Source organism: Opisthocomus hoazin, chromosome 20 (assembly GCF_030867145.1).
Source record: "Opisthocomus hoazin isolate bOpiHoa1 chromosome 20, bOpiHoa1.hap1, whole genome shotgun sequence".
Lineage (NCBI taxonomy): Eukaryota > Metazoa > Chordata > Aves > Opisthocomiformes > Opisthocomidae > Opisthocomus > Opisthocomus hoazin.
Window position 1 is genome coordinate 14,907,958 of NC_134433.1, and position 20,593 is coordinate 14,928,550.

The window sequence follows — 20,593 nt, forward strand, 5'->3', positions numbered from 1 at the left end:
CTATTGCTATTTGGCTAGTTTCTCATATAAAGAATATTCTCAAAGCTTTACTGGAGAAAAATGAAAAAGTAATACATAACTGAGTGTACACATCCTGGTTTTATCATTGTTTATTTAGAATGTAATTGAGATGCAAGCAAAGAAAATATTTTCTAGAATGTGCACAACACTTTTCTTAATAGAATTTGATCTCTGTTCCTGTGTCTTTCCCTCTGAAAGATTTGTATTTAAAAAACAAGTTCAGCAAATAAGTCTGCTATCCAAACCATGATCAATGACAAATCACTTTGTTCTGGTCTTTCACAGTAATAGTTCCCCATCAGCTAGACTTAATACTTTCTCTTTATGGTTAGATACTCAGTGTGATACCTATAAGAAAATCAAATTATAAGACATAGACACTGAAATAATTCTTCTATGTAAGAATAGTTTATAAGTTCTGACTGCTGTAAATTCTAATACGTAATGCAGATTTCTGTCCTGTGATACTTATAAAGTACTGACGCTTGTAGGAATAGATTTGGGATTACAGGGAGAGTCCCATGTTTGAAGAGCAGTGTGGCATACATAGTTTAATTTGTGCTCTGTAGCATTAGAGGCAAGGGGAAGTAATATATTGCAATAAGCGAGGTGGTAATTCTTGTTTACTAAAATTAGTTGCTGTTTGTCTTAAAATGACATGCTGCCTTCATAACTCATGTATCAGTGTTGAATCACTGTTAAGATGCTGTTGAGTGAGTTAAGCTGCAGTGCACAGACTTTCCATGTGAAAGGTAAATGCTTCAGCCCTTCTGTTGACTGCATTGTTCCTGGTGGCCACTCTGTGGATCTTCGAGTAGCTGCTGAATAGGTGTCTTGATTTCTAGTGCTTTCTATTGGAAGGAAGATATAAATAAGATTGTTAGAGCAGGGTACTAAACTGGAATGGTCATTCTAGCAACAGTTGCAGTGTTAAGATAGTTAAGGTATAGTTGATGGAAGGGGTTTTTTTGTGCGTCGCATCTTTTTGAAGCAGTAGTTTTTGATGGCTTAGTAGAAGTGTATCTCCTGTGATTGGGGCGATGAAACACTTGGTGCTCCAGCAGCCTCTTCATGGTTTAGAGACTATCAAAGCCTAGTCTGGAGGAGATTTAGTCGTCATTGCCTTAATAAAGAAGTCTGGGGAAACAGCACCAGCGACCAAGCAAAAAGCTGTCTTCGTTGGAGGATTCTAACGTTTTTTTATATAGCTGTTGATGAAAAGTACCTGGGTTTCACTAAATAGAAGACCCTGGAAAGGCTCTTTTATAGGTACTGGAAGAGCTACAAAAGCATAACAGAATTAATATTAAAAGGGTGTTTAGCTGAATGTAAGGTGACTAACTTAAACCCACATAAGACAGAGCCTCAATATAAGTTGCTGCTTTTAGTTCTGACATCTCTATTCTCCCTGTTAACTTTTTGGTTAACTTCTCTGTTTTATTCTTCTAGGTTATCTACTGTTCATTTGGAGGAATATCCAAAGGGCTGCACTTCAATAACTTGATAGTCGGATTAGTTCTACTTACGAGAGGCAGAGAGGAAGAGAAAACAAAATGTAAGTAGTGTAATTTACGACAGTAACAACAGGACAGTGCATAGTGAGTGTAAAATACACTTACGTAACGCAAGCATTAACTGTGGTATACTAAGTCTCTGTTTTTCTGTGTAACCAGGGCATACATTTGCTAGTGAAGATAGTATTTTTTTAGACATTTTTAGCTGTGTATTTTGAATTTCAGTGAATTTTTGTTTTCTGTACTCACCAAAACGAAATACTTGATCAGTCATCATGAATGTAAATGTTAGAAACCTACAGAAAGAGTGTTGATCACTGTATGTGGGCAGAGGACGGCATTGATATTTTTCAAAACAAATGAAAGCATCTGCCTACATACTTCTGTTGTTTTGTCTTCCTTGTTAATCTGACTTGATAGTATTTATTTTCCTTTTGATTAGTGGACAATGGTATAAGAAAAAGGAGATACTTCTTGACCTAAATCTTGTTAAGCTATGTGGAAACTGAATCAACCGAAGTTTTCAGTCCTTTAGTTGTTGCACAGCCTTTGGCATTCTCAGTCAGTTGTGAACTTAATATGTGAAAAATGTAACTACTGTAGTTGCTTGACCATATGTCTACTTCCTCAGACATTTTCAGTCTCTTTTCTAATGAATCTGGAAGTTATGTTGTCCGTGAAGAGATGGAGAAGATGCTGCATGTGGTTGATGGGAAGGTCCCAGAGTCACTCAAGAAATGTTTCTCTGAGGTATATCATACAGGTTTTATCCTACTGCATTTACAAAAAAGTGAAAATTGCATTGGGTAGTTTGTTTTTCTCTGACATACATATGCTCATGCATGTATGGTAACAAATTGACCTTGTTTAAGTTTGGTTAAAGCTTGTAGGTTTTTATGTTGTAATATTACATGTCCTTTGTATTGTGAATAGCAGCTTGGTAAGTAAATGTAGGTATTCTCCATGCTGCTTGACTTAACTGTGCTGGTTTGAAAGATGTAATTTCCCAAGGGTAATTCTGTTATCAAGTAAATACTAGTATTGTTAGTGGAAATTCATTCATCAGTGTGGACATTTTATTGCAGTCGGATAAGAAATCTAGAACACACGTCTGAGAGAGGAAAGATAATGTGCACAAGCATGAAGCTTGCTGAAGTCCATGTCTAAAACAGGCTACTGTTACTTTTAAATTTTCACAGATAGTTCTTTGGCACTAGTGACCTTGATGAATTGTCAGGTTTTTGTGCTTTGGTTGCTCCATTTGTGATCAGCAAAATCTAGTCATCATTATACATTCCACTGAGAAACTGATTGACTAGAAGCATTATTGTGGATATCAGATTACTTAATTACCTTAAATCTTATTGTACTGTATTGAAGATAAATTTAGTTATGGGCATTGGCTGAGGCAGACTCATTTGGTCTGATGGTGTAACCGTTGTTGGGTTTGTAGGCAACAATTACATTCTTCATTCTTGGCTGGAATCGTAAATCATATGTATACTGCAGTCTAGTTTCTGAAGCTGACCCACTTCAGTATTTCCTGTTTTAATTTCTCATCAATATGGTGTGATGAATTATACCCTAAAAGTTCATTGCACACTGTCCAAGAAATCCAGAAATACTTTATGAAGACTTGCAGGAAGTGAAGTATCAATCTGACTTCATACCATTTTCCTGATCAAGAAAATGCTGTATATTGATTTTTCTTTTAAAATGAAAATAGTGTAATAACCCACTCAGCAGGATTTACTGGCCTGTTAATCATACTAGGTCATTGCTGGAGAGCAAGAAAGTTTAATGTTCCTGCTGTGGGCCTGCCTTCCTGCCGTATGGCGGATGAGTTTATGCTTTCAAGGATGATGTTTATAGATACTACTATTCTTCAGAATTACTGCATGTACTCATCTAGAAATATAAGCTTTACTATATATCTGAGTTTTCCGCACTCTTGTTTCTGAAATACAGGAAACAATTCAGTGATATCTGTATTGCTGTAGTTACTCGGGTTCCATCATGGCTCAGCTGTAAACATGACTTGCTTCCAGTGCTTTTTTCCATCTGTCCGAAGTTTTCCTGTCCCTCTTGTTCCTTGTCCTTCCTCTGATCAATTGGAAGAATGCAGGGTCTTAGTGAAATGTGACATAGCTCTTGCTGCATTTACAGAAGGCAGTGCAAGATGTAGAGGGAGAGTAGAGTGGAACAGGTAGTGTGAAAATTATCTTGTCTCTGATCCAAACTGTTACAGAAGTAAAAAAAAAAAGCCTACTTTTTTCTTCTCTGTTAATTTGGCAGCAGAGTTTTTTTTGCTTAAGCAGGTGGTTCCATAGGGGGTTAAATCCTGCAAAGTTGATGTAGTTGAGTTACCCTTTTCCTGACTGTCATTCATTCTCCTACCTTTGTGCTGGCTCAGGTATTTACATGATGCCTTAATGAACTGGATGGGGAAACTGATCTGGCTGAGAAGTAAGCCCTTTTTCTGTATCTCCTAATCCTGCAGGTTATTTTTCAGCTAGATCTGTTTTACCACATGACTGCACTAATGTGATTGCTGTCACAAAAGAGAAGGGATGAAGGATCAGAAACAGCATTGGTAAGAGGAAGGTTAGGACCATGCTGTCAGTCAGTAGTGTGGATGTGTACTAAACTGGTGATGGAATAGCGATGTAGCATCTTGACTACCTTGAATGGTAACTGTGTGGAAGTCTAGCGTAGTAGCTGCAAGTATTGGGGTATTTCTGCGTGGAGTTGGAGAAAAATGTAACACATTCTAATCTAGGAAAAAGAGATGTAAAAAAGAATTAGTATCTGGAACCTGAAATAATCCATTACAACTGGAATATGAAGCAAATATTTTAGCAGTGATGGTGATTAACAACTTGAGCAGCCTGGCAAAGGAAGTAGTGGATTTTAAATTTTCTGCAGTTGGCTGTTGCAGATAGTCCGTGGCCAAATGCAAATTGTTGGATTCCGCAGAGGTGTAGTTCAGTGAGGTTTAATGGTCTGTGATATTGGGGAAGTTTGAATAATCAATGACTTGAAACCTCTTTCACTTTGCAGACCCCTATTTATTTCCCATGGAGATTAGGATCTCCATATGATGAATTTGTCTACCGATAATAGATTTGTTTTTATTTTAGTTAGTTTTGTAGGTCCTGTAGAAATTAGTCTGCTGATCCCTAAGGTTTCATGGCCACAGCTTGGAAACCATTCAACTAAATGGTTTTAACAGCCTCTGCAGCATTTAAACTCTGTTAATCTACAGTTTGCATGTGTTCCTGAACAGGCAGTTCCATGAGACATCCAGCAAGAGAGGCTGAGTTAGGAGATACTGTGAATGGCATGTTTACATGTGTGCTCCAAAGTGGGTTTTGGTCCATAGAGGCAAAAAATTCACATGCTACTGCAGTGATTAATCATACTATTACTTATTCACAAATCTAATTTTTCCTGTGTTAAGTGTTTGTATACATGCGCAGATGTAACAGAATGTTTATGATTTTATAGCACCTGTTATTTGGCACATAAGGACTTTTGTCTATCATAATAGATTTAAATTCATAAAAATAACCTCTGTTATTTTGAGTTATAAGTAACCATTTTTCTTCTAATCCCTTTAACCTGAGGTTCAGAGTAAATGACTTTCCAAAGGCCACATTGAGTAGGTGGCTGAAATACAGAGAGAGCTGAGGAGTCTAATTTCCTTCCCAATGCTGTATTTCAGAATGGAAGGGAAAAACAGGCATGGCTCCAAAGAAGGAAATTATTTCACTACTTATTTTTGTAGGAGATTTGTCCCAATTATTGTTCATACAGCTGGATGGTTCCTATTTACTGGTACTGAGAAAGCAAAGAAAAACAGTGCTCATTTTCTTATTTTTCTTACAGAGTGAAAAGGTAAACTATGAGAAGTTTAGGGTTTGGCTATTGCACAACAAAGATGCTTTCACGTTTTCCCGTTGGCTGCTGTCTGGAGGTGTGTATGTGACACTCACTGATGATAGTGATACCCCAACCTTCTATCAAACCCTGGCTGGAGTCACACACTGTAAGTAAACGATGTTTGTTATTATACTTGGGTTTTAGAACTGTTTCAGAGTCCACAGACATAAACTGTTGCCTTGCTGTAGTTGTTCATTAAATTTCACTACTCTGATGAGGTACATGCAGTTCTGTTCAGCAAGATAAATTTCTTCTCCCTGCTGGTTTGTTCTCTGCATTTTGTAAAACATTGTTACATACAAGGACTCTGGGTCATTATTTTTAAGAGATAACAATACTGAGATTACAATACTTCTTTCAGTAGAAGTTTGCTATCGAGCAAATTAAAAAAAGTAAAAAGGAAAATATCTTCTCTTTGACAAATACATGTATCTAAAGTGACTTGATATTAATACTGGGTTTATATTTGCTCTTTCAGATATAGTGGATTATAAAACTATTGAGACAGTTCCGAAAATAATGCTGGTTTCAAAAATAAGTATTACCTCTTCATTTGTTTTCTGCAGTAAAATAAGTAATGTTCCTGGCATGTGATGTAGTCAGGGAACTGAATTAACTAAAGAGAAGCCTCCTCAGGATTTGCATTTAGGAATAATCTGCAAAGAACAAATGCTTCCTTATGTGTCTATATTAATGTAAAAGAAGGAGCAGCTGTTTTTTAAATTAAATGTAAAAACAAAAAGCTGATAAATTATACTTGATGTGCAAGTATAATGTAAGCATACATTACAGTAAAGCATCTAAGGGACTTTGGTATCTCTAGGAGAAGGGTGTTTGCTGTTGAGATGTCAGTGATTTGAGCAATCTGGTTGTGTTTTATGTACTCTCATAGATTTTCTTTGTTGGTGTCAGCGTGGCATTTAATCTCTTTAATGGTGGGTTACTTGAGTAAAGCAACATACATTTTTTTTTTTCTCTTGGTTTTAAATAAGAGCATTAAAATTCTGTTCTGACCATCTGAAACGAAAATGCATAATAAAATTAGAAGTTTATACGCGGGTAATTTATTTGCATTACATGAGAGACTGCAGTAGACATTGAGGTTACAGAAGACCTCTAAATACTCTGAGGTCTAGTAGACAAGGTAGAGAAAGAGGTATGCTAAAAAAACAACCAACCCTCTGAATTTTCTCGACTTCAGCCCTGGGAAAAATCAAGCTGTATCAAATTGAGTTCTGTCGTGCCTCCAACCTTGTCAAGTCTCCTTTGCCCTAAGTGTTCAAAGAAAGCTTTACCCCCCTAAGCCTCTGGATGTTACCTCAGAGCTTACTTTGATTTTTTTTCATGCTTTGAAATTGAAATGTTTTCTGAACAGTTTTTACTGTGCTTTGAGCAGAAAGTTTATACTGAAACTGAGGTTTATAATTAAAACCGAAAAATTTTTAAGAGCTACTCTTTTAATAGGTTTTATTGCGTATTTAATGTTTTTCTCACTTCTGTTTTTGATATACCTGTCACTGTTACCCTCTGCAGCCAGGCCCTGAACTGTATTCCCAGCTATTTCAGATGTGCAAAATAAATTATTCAAGAAAGAAATGGTCTTTAGGCTGAACAGCATAATATTCTACTTTAGCCAACCCTCACCTATGTTCTTGTACCAAGACGAAAGCTGTTATTTCTTCAACTTCCAAGACAAGAGATTTTTTCAGTTTTAAAAGATTTTTTTTAAAGAATTAGAGAAATTAAGACTGAAGTGCTATAAATAAAAACAAAATTAAAGAGACTGGATAAGAAGCATATTAGAAAGAAATGAATGGAGACAAAATCTGTTCTAGTTCTTAGAAAAAAAAATTTATGTGATTCCATGTCATATTTGTTTCTACTGTAGTAGTTAGTGTGTTTTTTCCTTTTCGTAGAGAGAGCATTTTCATCTTCTTATCTCAAATTTCTCAACCTTTGTCTTAACAGAATCCCAGTTACTTAATCCGTCTCTATCAACTCACATTGCCTCAAGTACCTCAGTTTACCTTGGAGCCTCTTTGATCGCAGGGACTTTTCAACTAATCGTGGTGTCTCACTCCCCATTCAGCCTTACATTCCTTTCCTGAGCGTGCCTTCTGCAGGAGCGTTGTCTGTTTGCCTGTTAATGACTCTTGTCCCCTCTAATTTCCAGTTACCTCTTTGACATCTTCAACGGTAGAGTCTCAAATCTTGCTTAATTGCTCTTACATATACTGACTCCTTCATGAAGCAACTGTCTTGCTCTTTGTTTAAATTTTCGTAGCAGACTCAGTGATCCTACCTCAGTGTAGCAATCATCTTTGTTGAAAATGTCAGTCCTGAAATCAGCTCACTGCATCTTAGCTGTATCTTGTAATTTCTCATATTTGAAGGTTAGAAGTTCAAGTAATATTCCTGTATTTGGTTTTAATCTCTCTGTGATCAAGTTGGTTTATAATAATTTCACAACACTGCTGTGTATTGAGACATCTGATACTGTAAACTGAATTACAGAAGGAAGTGTTTAGTCTTCTTTCTTTTCTAGGAAACTTGCATGCATGGTTGCTCTTTTACGTGTGCTAGCTCATATGGCTACATGTTCTGTTGGAGAAGTTAGATTTTCAGAGCCTCATGAAACATGTTTGCAAGGTGTTAAGTCTCTTCTGGGTGTTTAAACACAACCTATGTTCTTGGGGAAAAAAATTCTGGAAAAAAAAAATTTCTGTTGCTACATATTGCATCAAGCTACTGACAAAACTGGTGTTTTCTGGTAGTTGGTGCTCTCTGTTTCTTCACTGACAACTTTTATAAGCTGTTGGCTGGGGGTAGTGAAGATAGAACTGAGTGAAAAATGTCGTTTCCCATTGTTAGGATTAAAAAGCTGAAATAAAATACTTGAGAGTGCTTGAGGTGGTTATTGAATCTTCAAGTACGTGTCAGATCTGGGGTCGGGCTTTTCATTGCATTCCAGAGACTAAGCAGCTTACATGTATTTTTGAATCAGTAACGTGTTTCAAAGTGCATGCTGTCCGCAGGCTCAGTATACTTAAACAAATTTGGACAGTTCATAGCCAGTTATGTTTGGACCTCTAAATAAAATTAAATTTTATTGTAGTTTTGTGGTGTTTCAGTTAAATGTAATAAGAAAAACAGAAAGTGGTTGTGCTGTGTTATGATGTCTGCAGCCCGGTATCTTTTGAATGACAGATACAGAAAATTGACAGGAATTTAAGATAGTAGGAAGATGAACTGGTGAACTAACCTGCTAGTGGGCTAACCAGCCTCCCCCAGGTCTGGACAAATACTTTGATGGATCTGATGATTTCCCGTGTGATTTGAGACAGTATAGGAATCTCATACAACAGATGCAAAAGAGAGGAAAAGGAAAAAAAAAAAATCAGTAATTGCGGTAAAATATGAATACTTGGGGCCTTGCTGTTTTGTTTTTTAAGTTTAATAATTGCAGTCCAATCAGGTCAATCTAAAGAATAAGAAATTTAGTACAGAAGTAGTCTTAACACAGATGACAGTGTAAAAACAGTAAGAGCTGTTATGACAGTTCCTTTGCTCTAAATGAAGCCTTGTCTTTAATACTTTTGCCTAGGATAATGGTTGCCTTTTGGGAGAACAAGTAACTGAAATAATGTTTAGTAAACCTAGGCAAACACTGTTAGCAAAGTATAGCAACAGGGTGAAAGTTTTTAAAATTTCTTCTACTGTAAAATGAAAACTACTTTGTGAAACTTGCTGGTGCAATTGTGAATTTCTCACCTGGCTGCTGGGCTGCGGCTGGGCGGCAGCACGCCCTCTCCTGGCGCAAGCTTCAGGGTGCTTCCTGTTGAACATCTTGAATAATGTGTCAGAGACATGAAAAATTGCAGTGATAAAAATAGTGAAAGTCATTAACATTGATTTAGAATCAGACAGCGAAAGTTTTATTTCAAAGCGTCAGTGACTCCATTTAAATTTGCTTAATGAGCCAAGCTATGAGGGAAACAAAGGAATTCTAATTTTTCATTTGTAAATAACATTTATTTTGGTATGCAGATGACTTTAATTGTATTTCTCAACACATAGTTAGAAATGAAAGTTAGAAGTTACAGGAAGGTGCACACACTTGCTGCTTTTAATCAAATTTTGTTCCGTTTCACTTAAATCATAAATATGAATCATTTCATTTGAAAGCTACCAAAATAACTGAAGTTCCTCTTGGACCTTTGTTCGCCAAAACCAGTTCCAGGGATATGAGTCTCTCCTATACCTGAGCACTGACAAACTAACATTAGTTTGGATTTTCTCAGTTTTGCAGTATGATTGGCTTCCTGACTGCAGTGGAGCATGTAAATCAAAGATAAATCCTGTCAGGGACTGCTACCAACACTAAAATTCTCTGTAGGCGGATGTTCCCCCAAGTCATTATACATCCTTAATAATTACAAATTCAACTCCTAATCTTCTCTGGTACTCTAAGTCCAAATGCAGTAATTCAATAATACAGCAGTTCCAGCCCAGGGGAGGATGTCTTTTTGTTGCCTGCCCTGGCTGGTTTGCACTCTTGTATCAGTGTGGACCTCGCTCCGTCCGTCCTGCGAAGTGCAGCTTTCTGTGGCTTAGTCTGGCAGAGACACGTAAGGGAGCGTGAGACGTTATGGAAGAGTCTCCTGTCTCACCTAGTGCAGACCCTGGGGGTCACTGTATCTTTCCTTTCATAGAATGCTGAGGCTTATTGGTTTTGTTGTTATCCAATTGGGAAAAACTATTCCAGTACATCTTCTACATGTATTTGTGGGCAGTTTATGTCTCAATTTTCTGTCCGCATTGTCCTTGGTTTCAGACAGTCTCTCCTCTCCTTCCTTTTTACCATTCAGTATAAATGCAAGTGACTCTTAGGTTTCTTCTTGACCTTGTTGTCAAAGTAAAATGAGCCCAGTTCAGGTCTCTTTTGGACCAGGTGCCACCATCCACCATTCCATCTCGCACTTGGGTGATACATTGCTGTCATACTGACTCCAGGTGAGACCTCACTGGTTTCCTTCATTTGGCTGGAAATATTTCGGCTGCTGCAACATAGGTGGTGGTTCTTTTTTTTGTGACCGTGTCATTTTGGCGTGTCTCAGTGTCACGGGATGGGCTTATATACTCAGGTTTTCAGTCCTTTTCCATGGGGAGAATATTCCCATTTATCAGAGCGGTTACTGGTTTCAAACTGACAGACCTTGTAATTTGTACTTCTTTGTTACCTGGCTCTTGTGTCACTGAGTTCTTATTAAATAGCATCCTAATTCTCCTTTGCATTGAAGAGTCTCTCTTCTGTCATCAGAAAAATTCATCAAAATACTCGTGCTTTTTCTGACAGCTCTTATGTACTGAGGTGCAGTAAGATATAGTGTGTAATCAGTATAATAATTATATTTTAGAAGGTACAGTTATTGCTTATTTAACATAATGAGAGAAGCCCTAGATAACCAGACAGCATGGCTGAAAGGGAAGAGTGAGGTTTTAAAACAGTATAAAATGGAAACTGAATGTTGTGGAAGTAACTCCTCACAGAGATGGATTTATAAACCCGTAGGGCTTTATGGTAGGATGAAGATGCCAGTCTGTGAAAGGAGAGTGAAATGAAGTCATCACTTCACTTTGCTCATGTTAAAAGGCTGTCTGGATGTAAATGCATATTCTGTAGCTTGCCCACTTCAGTTCTAGTACCCACTTTTGAAACACTGTCTCTTAATGGTATATGGAGGGCCACTAGAAGACAATTCTGAAGATTCTGGCTTTATTAAAGGTGCCTTTAAGAGCATATTTCATTCTGTGCTATTTTTTGTTTTCCAAGTGTGTGAACAGTTGTGGTTTGAGAGGACCTGTAGTGTTTAATGCCTCTTCTGTATGGGTTCCCATCTTAAGGCGCTGACAAGCTATGTTTTGCTAGATGAGCGCCTGGGTAGTTGTGTCTGATACACACAAGGATCTTGACTGAAGTTACAATATTCCCTTCTCTGTGTGTCTATTTTCAGTTAGTGGGGAAAAAAAGAAAAAAAAGAAAGTATTACAGCAGGCTAGGCCAATAAGAAAAACCCTCAGTGTCACTTAATCTGCATCTTGCCACTTTGTTATCCTCTTAGTTCCCAGGCTATTTTATGTCTTGCGAAGCAGCTCTCTGTGCCCAGGTCCCAGAGTCTTCTGTGTGTTAATCTGAAAGCCGCAACCAACCGTGGTTAGTCATAAACACTGTTTAGGGTTCAGTCATTCGATCTCAGGTTCTGACTCAGCCACTGCACGATGAAGAGCCGTCTCTGCAACTGGGAACTGGGTTTTGGGTGGAGGATATGGTAACTGGTAAAACAAACCAAGTTTCAGTTAAAATGTTGGGAATATGGTATGCTTCTACTGCTGTGAACCAGAGAGGATTGTACCATTAGGTGGGTAAAAATTAAAAGTTTTAAAATATATTGAAATAGTTAATAAATTCTGATGTTATAAAGAATTTAATAAATAGTGCCTGAAATGAAAATGTTTTAAATTTTTTTTTCTTAGAGAAGGATACTCATGGCTTGCTGCCTATGTAATATTTAAGAAGGGTGTACATTTCATGAAAATGGCATTAAAATGAATGGTGCTTTTTTGATGTTTGTTACTGTCGTGCAGCCTGACTGTCAATCACAGTATGGCAGCTGGCTTTCAATTAACTCATTTTTAGTAGATTTACAGTTGCTCAGATGCATCTTTTTTCTGAAAATACTTTGTTTTCATGTTCTTCCTTGAGTATATGAAGACTGTGGCTTGAAGTGTACTTGACGTTATCAGTCTAATTCTTAAAAGAATTGAACTATGAAACACTATTCAAAATTTTGCACATCTGAAAGTTTTTCGTATTTTTAATGGACAAGTGATGGGGAGACATAAAATAATATATGGTAGTAAACTGGTACTGTATGCCTAAATTTCACAGGTGCACAATATCTTCATATGACCTCAAAGAGTCGTATCATATATTTAATTGACAAAAATGATTACTTATGTGGCCTAGAAAGCCAGTCTGTTGTGATGTTTTGGACTATATTGTATTTATAAGACTAATTTTTTTAAATGATCTTAAGTTATTTAAAGTTGAACTGCTAAATGAAAACCCATTTCACACTTCTGATGTGATTTGAACAGGCATTCGGAACAAAATAATTTATACTTTGCAAAGGTGAAATACATCATCCATGTAAAACCTCTTTAGAAGAGGATGGTATTTTTTCATAAACATTAGTATGTTTGGATAATAAGTGCAGTCTGCTTTTATCATGCTTCATTTAAACTTCAATAACAAATATGACTATATGTATATATCATAAATTGCAAGCAATTTCTTTTAGTTTAGATTTATTGAGGAATAGATGGTGCCCTGTGTATACCGAGATTAATTTACAAAGTTATGTGCAGAAAAATCACACTGGAGAAATTAAATCATGTAACAGCTGGCTTTTCAACTGTGGAGTTAAACTTTCACGTGCTGTAATCCAATAAATCTTCCTGTATTTCATGTAAGTGAAACTATTGCAGTGGGCTCCAATTCCTTGTTACTATGAAAGAAAAATACTATTTTGTCACATTTTTACTTATATTCAACCGAAGTTGTGTAAGTCTAAGCAGTACAAAGAGCGTTATTTACTACTATGTCAGTTTTACCTTCTAAAATGTTTGGCTCTTCTGTGGAAAGTCAATACACTGCACCTGCCTTGGCTATAATGTCAATGGGGCGCTTATGCTAATACTTACTAACTATTCTTTTGAAGATGAGTATTTGAAAATTCTTCGTCTTTTAAATGACCATGTCATTTCAACCACTGCTTGACTGAAATGCAGATAGGATGCTTTCTGATAACCTTTCTTTTTTTGAGATTAAAATGATAAAGCAATAAAGTTAGCACTGTACGAGTACAATTTAAAAAAGGGAGTACAGCTAGCTTCTACTGTAGATACTTGAGAATGTTTTATTTTGCCAGAGAACCTATCTTTCAGTTCTGAACTACTAAAGATAAATCATGCACCTGCCAGTGAATGTACGTTTCTGCAGATTTTCTCTTCAGTAAAGACAATGTGAGCTTCATTATGTGTTTTGAATATTCTTAGTGTTGCGTCATTTCAAGAATGAAGTGCAGCTAGCACATTTGTTATTCTTCCTAGTCACAAAGGTAGATTAAAAGGAAACAAAGTGATTTACATGCTTATGCTCAAGAGAATTGGCATAATGCTTTTGTGTTTGCTAATGAGAACGATAATGTGTTATGTGCAGTTCTTCTAAATGACAGTACAAAGTTGCCCTTTATGTGCAGTTGTTTAGGTAGTATAATAGTACTGTGATTCTCTTCGTGTACTTAAGGTTCTGTCTCATAAAGTGACTTTTACCTTTCATTTGTCGTTTTACTTTTTTTTTAATTTCTGTTCTTGAAGCTCCATGAATGTACTTTCTCTTGTGTTTTCTGCAGAATGCTGGTACTCTAGTCCCAATGCCATGTCTTGCAAGCTCTTTCTTGTCAGTACCGTAGCACCCAGATACTTGTAGAGGCAACAGGATTGAGGGAAAGTGTATTTTGTTTGGTAGGTTTTTTTCTCATCTGTTGATCTGCAGACCTTTTTGGGGCAGATATGTCGCTGAATCATCAAGACATCCCTGTATTTCTTGTTCTACATCAAGCTCTACATCACTTCACTATTCTGCTTAGGATCAAGAAGGTGCTTAGATCTGTGGCAGTCCTAAGCATCTAGGATATTTCTGTATGCTGATCTTCAAAGAAGTAACTCTTTCTCTTTCTTGATTTCTATTAGAATAATGTTCCTTTGTATGTTTAGACTACCATTTCCTTATGTATTGAGGACAGACTTTAGCAGGGCCTTTAGTGATAGGACAAGGGGTAACGGTTTTAAACTAAAAGAGGGGAGATTCAGACCAGATGTATGGAAGAAATTTTTTACGCTGAGGGTGGTGAAACACTGGCACGGGTTGCCCAGAGGGGTGGTCGATGCCCCATCCCTGGAAATGTTCAAGGTCAGGCTAGACGGGGCTCTGAGCGACCTGATCGAGTTGAAGATGGCCCTGCTCATCGCAGGGGGGTTGGAATAGGTGACCCTTACAGGTCGTTCTATGATTCTGTGGTTACAACACAACCAAGAGTCAGGAGATGGTAAGCCACATAGGGGATTGATCCATCTAGGAAGGAGGGGGAGAGGAGAAGCAATCAGTTTAGTTTTTCTTTTGGATCAGTTCTCTTATCTCACTGTGTAAATGCACTATAGCTGATAACAATGCAAGTGAGGATGCTGCACCATGTGCCTGGGAGTTAAGGGGGAAGGCAAACTTCCTCTGTTCAGCCTGAAGTTACGGTAGCTCAGCGTGACCCTAGAACTGCAGCTTCGGTGTGGGTGCGTGGTCTGGGTAGTGATTGTACTGAATGCACAGAGGAAAAGGAGGATGTGTTTTCACTCATGCGACTTTTCTAGTTAGACTGTCTAAAAATATTAACAGGAAGGTGCAGTCCCCTTCCACTCCTCCAACTCTACTTCTGGTATTAATCTTTTGTTAAAATTTTTCCAAACTTTCTGCTGATGAGGGGTGTAAGGTATTGTGTAGTTTGTGATGCATTACATGATGTGCCTTCTGGGTAGTTACAACTAGTTTGTGCTTATTGTAGGTTACCTAAGTTACTCTTCTGATAAAGTAACTACTCCTGATGATAGAAATGGGAAAAGAAATCAATGAAATTTCAATTTGACATATAACCTTTTTTTTGGTTCTCTTCTGTTTTTAAGCCTTACAGGATTATTATTGTTTCTGTAGACTAAACCAGGCCAAATAGCTCAAGTTAAACCTATTAGAGAGCTGGCGTGGATTTAAAGACTCAGAACCATCTGGGAATGGGATCACATGTAGTGGTTCTTAATATAGACAGCTTTGTCATTACATATCTATTTGAGAACCAATTAATATGCACTGACCTAAAGCGGTGTTTTGACACACTTGAATGTGTAAAAAGGTTGAAAGTATTGTTGAGCAGAAACTTAATAATGTTGTATGTATATTTAATTTCAAGGACAAAATGTAAGCAGACTGGCTTTTGTATATAATAATACTTTGAAAGAAAACACAAGTTCTTCCTCTGGCTATTTTTCTTCACTTTTACGTAGCACCTTGTTTTCCTCATTGTTGGTTTGGGGGTTTTGGGTTTTTTTTTCTGTTCTTTAAATTAGCTTGCAATTTCCTCCTTATGAAGTGTCTTCTAGGTTTGTATAATCACTCCCCAATGTTGTCTGGGTTTATAAGTGCATCTATATTATAAATAATAAAGTGAAACAAACTATTTTATATTTGAAAAAAATAGTTCTGAGATGTAGTATTTAAATGTCACATTAAAATTTAGCCTTCTTACTTTATAAGAAGGCTAAAAATTTCAAATAAGAATTTTTCAAGACCAGAGGAGTACTCGATTTTTTTTTTTCCCTGTAAGAGTTCTGTTTTTGCTTTTTTTTTTTTAAATGCTACCTTGAGTCCTTTTAGAGGAATTAAATAATGGATACCTTGGGAAAATAAGATATTGCACGTATAATCTACCTATTCAGTTCACCAAGAAGAAATATGTGAAAATTAAGAGACTGATGGTGCCTTTAGCAGTGGGAAAAGTTCATCTCTGTATTTCTAAACACTTGTGGTGATGTGTTATTGATATTGAACTCCTAGATGGTGAACAGGTAAAATGATTGTGTAGATCAAGAAGGTAAAATTGAATTTTTATTTCTCTACTGCTCGTATTCTTAATTTCTGTATGCAGGAGTAAGGTATAAGAAAACTAACATCATCTCTCTTTGCGACAAAATAATGCTGCATTTTTATTTGGTGCTGAATTCTAAGATGGTCTAGATATTACCAAAATTTTCTTTTGTTGATTATACAGTGGAAGAATCTGACATCATCGATCTTGAAAAACGATACTGGCTGCTAAAAGCTCAATCAAGAACTGGACGTTTCGATTTAGAAACATTTGCCCCCTTAGTTTCCCCTCCTATTCATCCATCTCTGAGTGAAGGTATGGAACTTCAGTCAAACGTGTGAGGAATCAATGTTGCTGGGGTCTGCAGTACCGGATGGTCTGCTGACGTACAGATTTTATGGCTTCAAAAGTGGGCCTATTTTAAAATGTATTTTAAGCTTGAATTAGAGAGATGCATTCCACTGAGTTCTGAATGTTTGAAAATGAAAAAGATACCCGAGAAACCTCTATTTTTTGGAAAATCTGGAATGACAAAGGAAATCATGATTCTGTGTGTTGCAGCCTTATTAGATGTCAGAAAATATGTCCAACTTGATGCATAATTTGCCTTGTAGTAGCTTGAAGTTTTTCATTGGATTCCTTAAGATTCTATAATGACAAAAATATTCTGCTGTCCGTGAATGAGATTAAATAGAAGACCATGTTTAAACTGACAAATGTTTCATTTTTAAATGACATTTCAGCATGCAAGTCAGAAGTTGTATCGCGTGGTCAATGAAACAGTCTTCCATAATAGTGTAAGTTAAGGAAGGTTTTGTTCAGAAGACTTGGGCAGGAGACTTGTATGTTGCAATGCAGACTCATTAATAACCAAGCTGGTCTTTCAAGTTGAAGCCACTCTGGTGGTTACAATTGTCTAATTGTCATTTACCGCACAGCATAAGAATGTTAAGTAGCATTCTACTTACATGCTAGTTTTTGTCTGCTGTCCTAGAGTGACAATTTTTTATCACCAAGTGGTTAGCTTTGCAGACAAGTGGCAGCAGTAAGTAGAAAATGGGACATTCATCTGCGAATGATGCAAGCTGTTAGAATGCCTGAACTTGTGTTCAATTCAATAGGGATATATTTGCACATCCTTTTCCTTGTAAGTGCATTTTACCTACTTAGTGATATAATTTTACACAGCTGCTATGGGGAAACTTGAATGGTTTCTGGTCATTCTACATGTCTTCTGTGGATACTGCAACTGAGTCATTGTCACTTGAAAAAAAAAAAAAAAGAGTTTTTATGGGATAAAATAAAGTCGTATGTGCTGAATAAATAGAACTCTTAGATCTTTTGAAGGCCAGCAACAGGAACTCCTCACTCACTTAGGGTCAAATTTGCGGTGGTATTCAGTGAGTTTCGTAGGAACTGTTAACCCTTCAGGTAAATGCAAAGTATGATTGTCAGCTGTTTCAGCTAGGTGCTGTAACAGGAGATGCTTTTGTGGTTTGCAGGTTTGTTTAATGCTTTTGATGAAAACCGAGACAATCACATAGATTTTAAAGAAATTTCCTGTGGGCTCTCAGCATGTTGCAGGGGACCCTTGGCAGAAAGACAGAAGTGTAAGTATGTGAAATGTTAACTATTACTTTTAAATTTTTTTCAGTTTGAGCAATGAAGTTTAGTTGTTTCCACATTTTTAGAGTTTTTTTCCACTGAAAAAGTGTGTGTCTGTGAAAGGTGACAGACTTTAGAAGTTAAAAAGTTAAAGGAATTTTAAATATCAAGACTTCCTTTTATAAAGCATGATTAAACCTAATTCTGCATATTTTATAACTTCTCCATAACTTCACATAAATTGTTGACCTGTTTGGGGAAAAAAAAATATTTCTGCAGTTATTTTTCATTGTTCTGCATTATGATGTGGAAGTATGCATCTCAGTATAGAAAGAGCAAACACTTATCTATTCATTATATATAGTATAAAACAAATGTCCTGTTTGTCTTGTAGTGAATAGCATGTTGTGGCTTGTTTACTGTCCAGTTTTCAGCTGGCTCCCTGCAAGGTTTTTGTGTTTTGAAATACCTTTGTTCCACACTTTTCCAAAGTTATATTGCTGCAACTTAAAAGCTATCATTCACTGGAAAATTCTGGATGCACATATGTTCGCTGCTCTGTCACATCAGAAAACACAGCACAGAATTGCAGGAATCTAGATTTCAGTTTATTAAACACAGCTGCTCCATTTCCTCACTACCACACATGCATCCTGCCTCATCAAAACTGTCAGCACTAAATCATGTTCTTGTGACTCTGCAGACTTACATTCTGCAAGAAAAAAAATAGTTGTTGAGTAGTTCTAACATAGAAAAGTAATTTCCTTTCTTTTCAGTTTGCTTCAAGGTTTTTGACATTGACCGGGATGGTGTGTTGTCTCGCACTGAACTTAAAGAAATGGTGGTTGCACTTTTAGAGGTCTGGAAAGATAACCGTACTGATAAAATACCTGTAAGTTATATTTGGTTTTGTATTCATTTGCTTCTGTTTCTTAAAGTCATCCTTCAAAAATAGGACTGTGAATGTTTGAACATGGTTTCAGTGAAATACAGGCTTCCTTGAACTGCCTTAGCTGGGGAGTATTGATAACTGGATGTAAGTTACCTTGCATAACTTCGACCTGCCATTAACCAAAGCAGAATGATTTGACTGTAATAGATGCTCTTCCATATAAAGAAATCTTAGGTACATAAGTATAACTGTCTGGAAGCACAGTTGTGAATTACATAAATGTACCATCAACATTTCTTACAGTTATATTTAGTTATACAGCTCCAGAGTGCTGTGAGAATTTAACTCTGTTTTCTAATCCTTTTGTTTGTTAAGGAATTGGACATGGATTTGTCTGAAATTGTAGAAGATATTTTGAATATGCATGATACCACAAAGGTAGGAATTTGCTATTCTTTCCTTGTCGTTTTTATATCCTAGTATCTTCAGTTTATTTATAAGAAAGAAAGTAAAATCCTGTGCTCTCTTTAAAGCAGAGATGTGTCAATAAAAGAATCTCTTTCAAGAAATGTCAGTCTTCCATTAAAATTTCCCACATTGTTCTGTGAGAGAAAGAACATGTTTGAATTTTATAACCCATTTTTATATATGAAACTAAACCAAAAATACATAACCAGATGAAATTAATTTGAAGCATACACTGTTTGCGAGGCTTTGCTATGCATAATTAATACCAGTTTTAAATCTGATGCTTGACTTCTGTTCTGGAGAAACTGTTCTTTTGTTTCATGTTAAAAATGATCTTATGAAAAAAGGGGTAGTGCATTAGTGTATCGTCTATTTTATGCTGTGTAAAGACATGTTATCCTCCTATTCTGGAAGAGATCTGTATTAATTCTATAGTAACTTATGCACTATGATTATTAGATTACTTGATTTGCAATAATGTTACAACCAGTGAAGTGTATACGATGATACTGTTTCAGAGCCAAGTATCCGTGAAACTATGGAGGTATCTATCATGACTGTCGTGACCCACAGCAAAAAGTTTTCGTAGTTCATATTGTGCTTTATAGTTGGCTGTGTGTAGATCTTTAAGTATGTTCTTTCTTTTTTGAGATAGCCATTATCGTCTGCAAACAATGTAGGGGAAGTTGTTTGCATTATTTCATCCTTTGCTTCACCAGTTAGGAAGAGTGTCTGGAAACTGTAAATAATTTAAGAAAATCTATAAAGAATGTCTAGAAATGCTTAATTACTTATTTGAATTGTTGTCTTGCCTGCTTGTTCTCCAACAAAGTGGTGTGAAAATATTTTATTATAATTCTTTCATTATGAAAGAAAATATGGCTTCAGTGAGCTCTTCTTTCATCCTCTGAGGGTTTTTTTGTTCGCTTGTTTAAAAAGGGTAGTTTCTAAGCAAGTGTATAGCAGTCTCGTTTCCACAAAGAGTTAAAAAAGAAGAGTAACTCGTCAGAATATCTTGAATACTTGCATCATGAATGTAGTGCTGGAAAGAGCGGATGGTACAGTAATTACATAAATTACTTAACCCCTTTTCATGCGTTAGCTTTGACCTGTGTGAACTCTGGAGAAAACGATCTGTAAGAAGAGGTGGAGTAACTGCCACTGCTGTAAAAATGGCTATGAATTATATTACAATATAAAACATGCAGATTGATCCTGTCACTGAATTGTTGAAAATCAGACGTTCCTCTGACATCGGTCAGTGTTATGCTACTGTAACTTTGCAAGTCATTAAGAATTAGTAGGACTTGTGTTGTAGGTAAGATCATAAGGACTTAATGATCCAAAATAGTTTTTCCCAGCCCGTGGAAGAAGGTGATGGGTGTCTGAATGGATGCAAG

General features: G+C 36.5%; 1 protein-coding gene across 5 annotated transcripts in view; it reads left to right on the forward strand.

The window, feature by feature from the left end:
• Window positions 1-20,593, forward strand: part of USP32 (ubiquitin specific peptidase 32) — a 79,181-nt gene that overhangs the window by 28,537 nt on the left and 30,051 nt on the right. For all 5 annotated transcript variants that reach the window (XM_075440119.1, XM_075440121.1, XM_075440117.1 and 2 more), the window contains 7 exons: window positions 1,471-1,576; window positions 2,167-2,285; window positions 5,424-5,583; window positions 16,412-16,543; window positions 17,731-17,838; window positions 18,610-18,725; window positions 19,101-19,163. In XM_075440119.1, coding sequence (XP_075296234.1) covers window positions 1,471-1,576; window positions 2,167-2,285; window positions 5,424-5,583; window positions 16,412-16,543; window positions 17,731-17,838; window positions 18,610-18,725; window positions 19,101-19,163 — 804 coding nt within the window. The remainder of the gene's footprint in view (window positions 1-1,470; window positions 1,577-2,166; window positions 2,286-5,423; window positions 5,584-16,411; window positions 16,544-17,730; window positions 17,839-18,609; window positions 18,726-19,100; window positions 19,164-20,593) is intronic.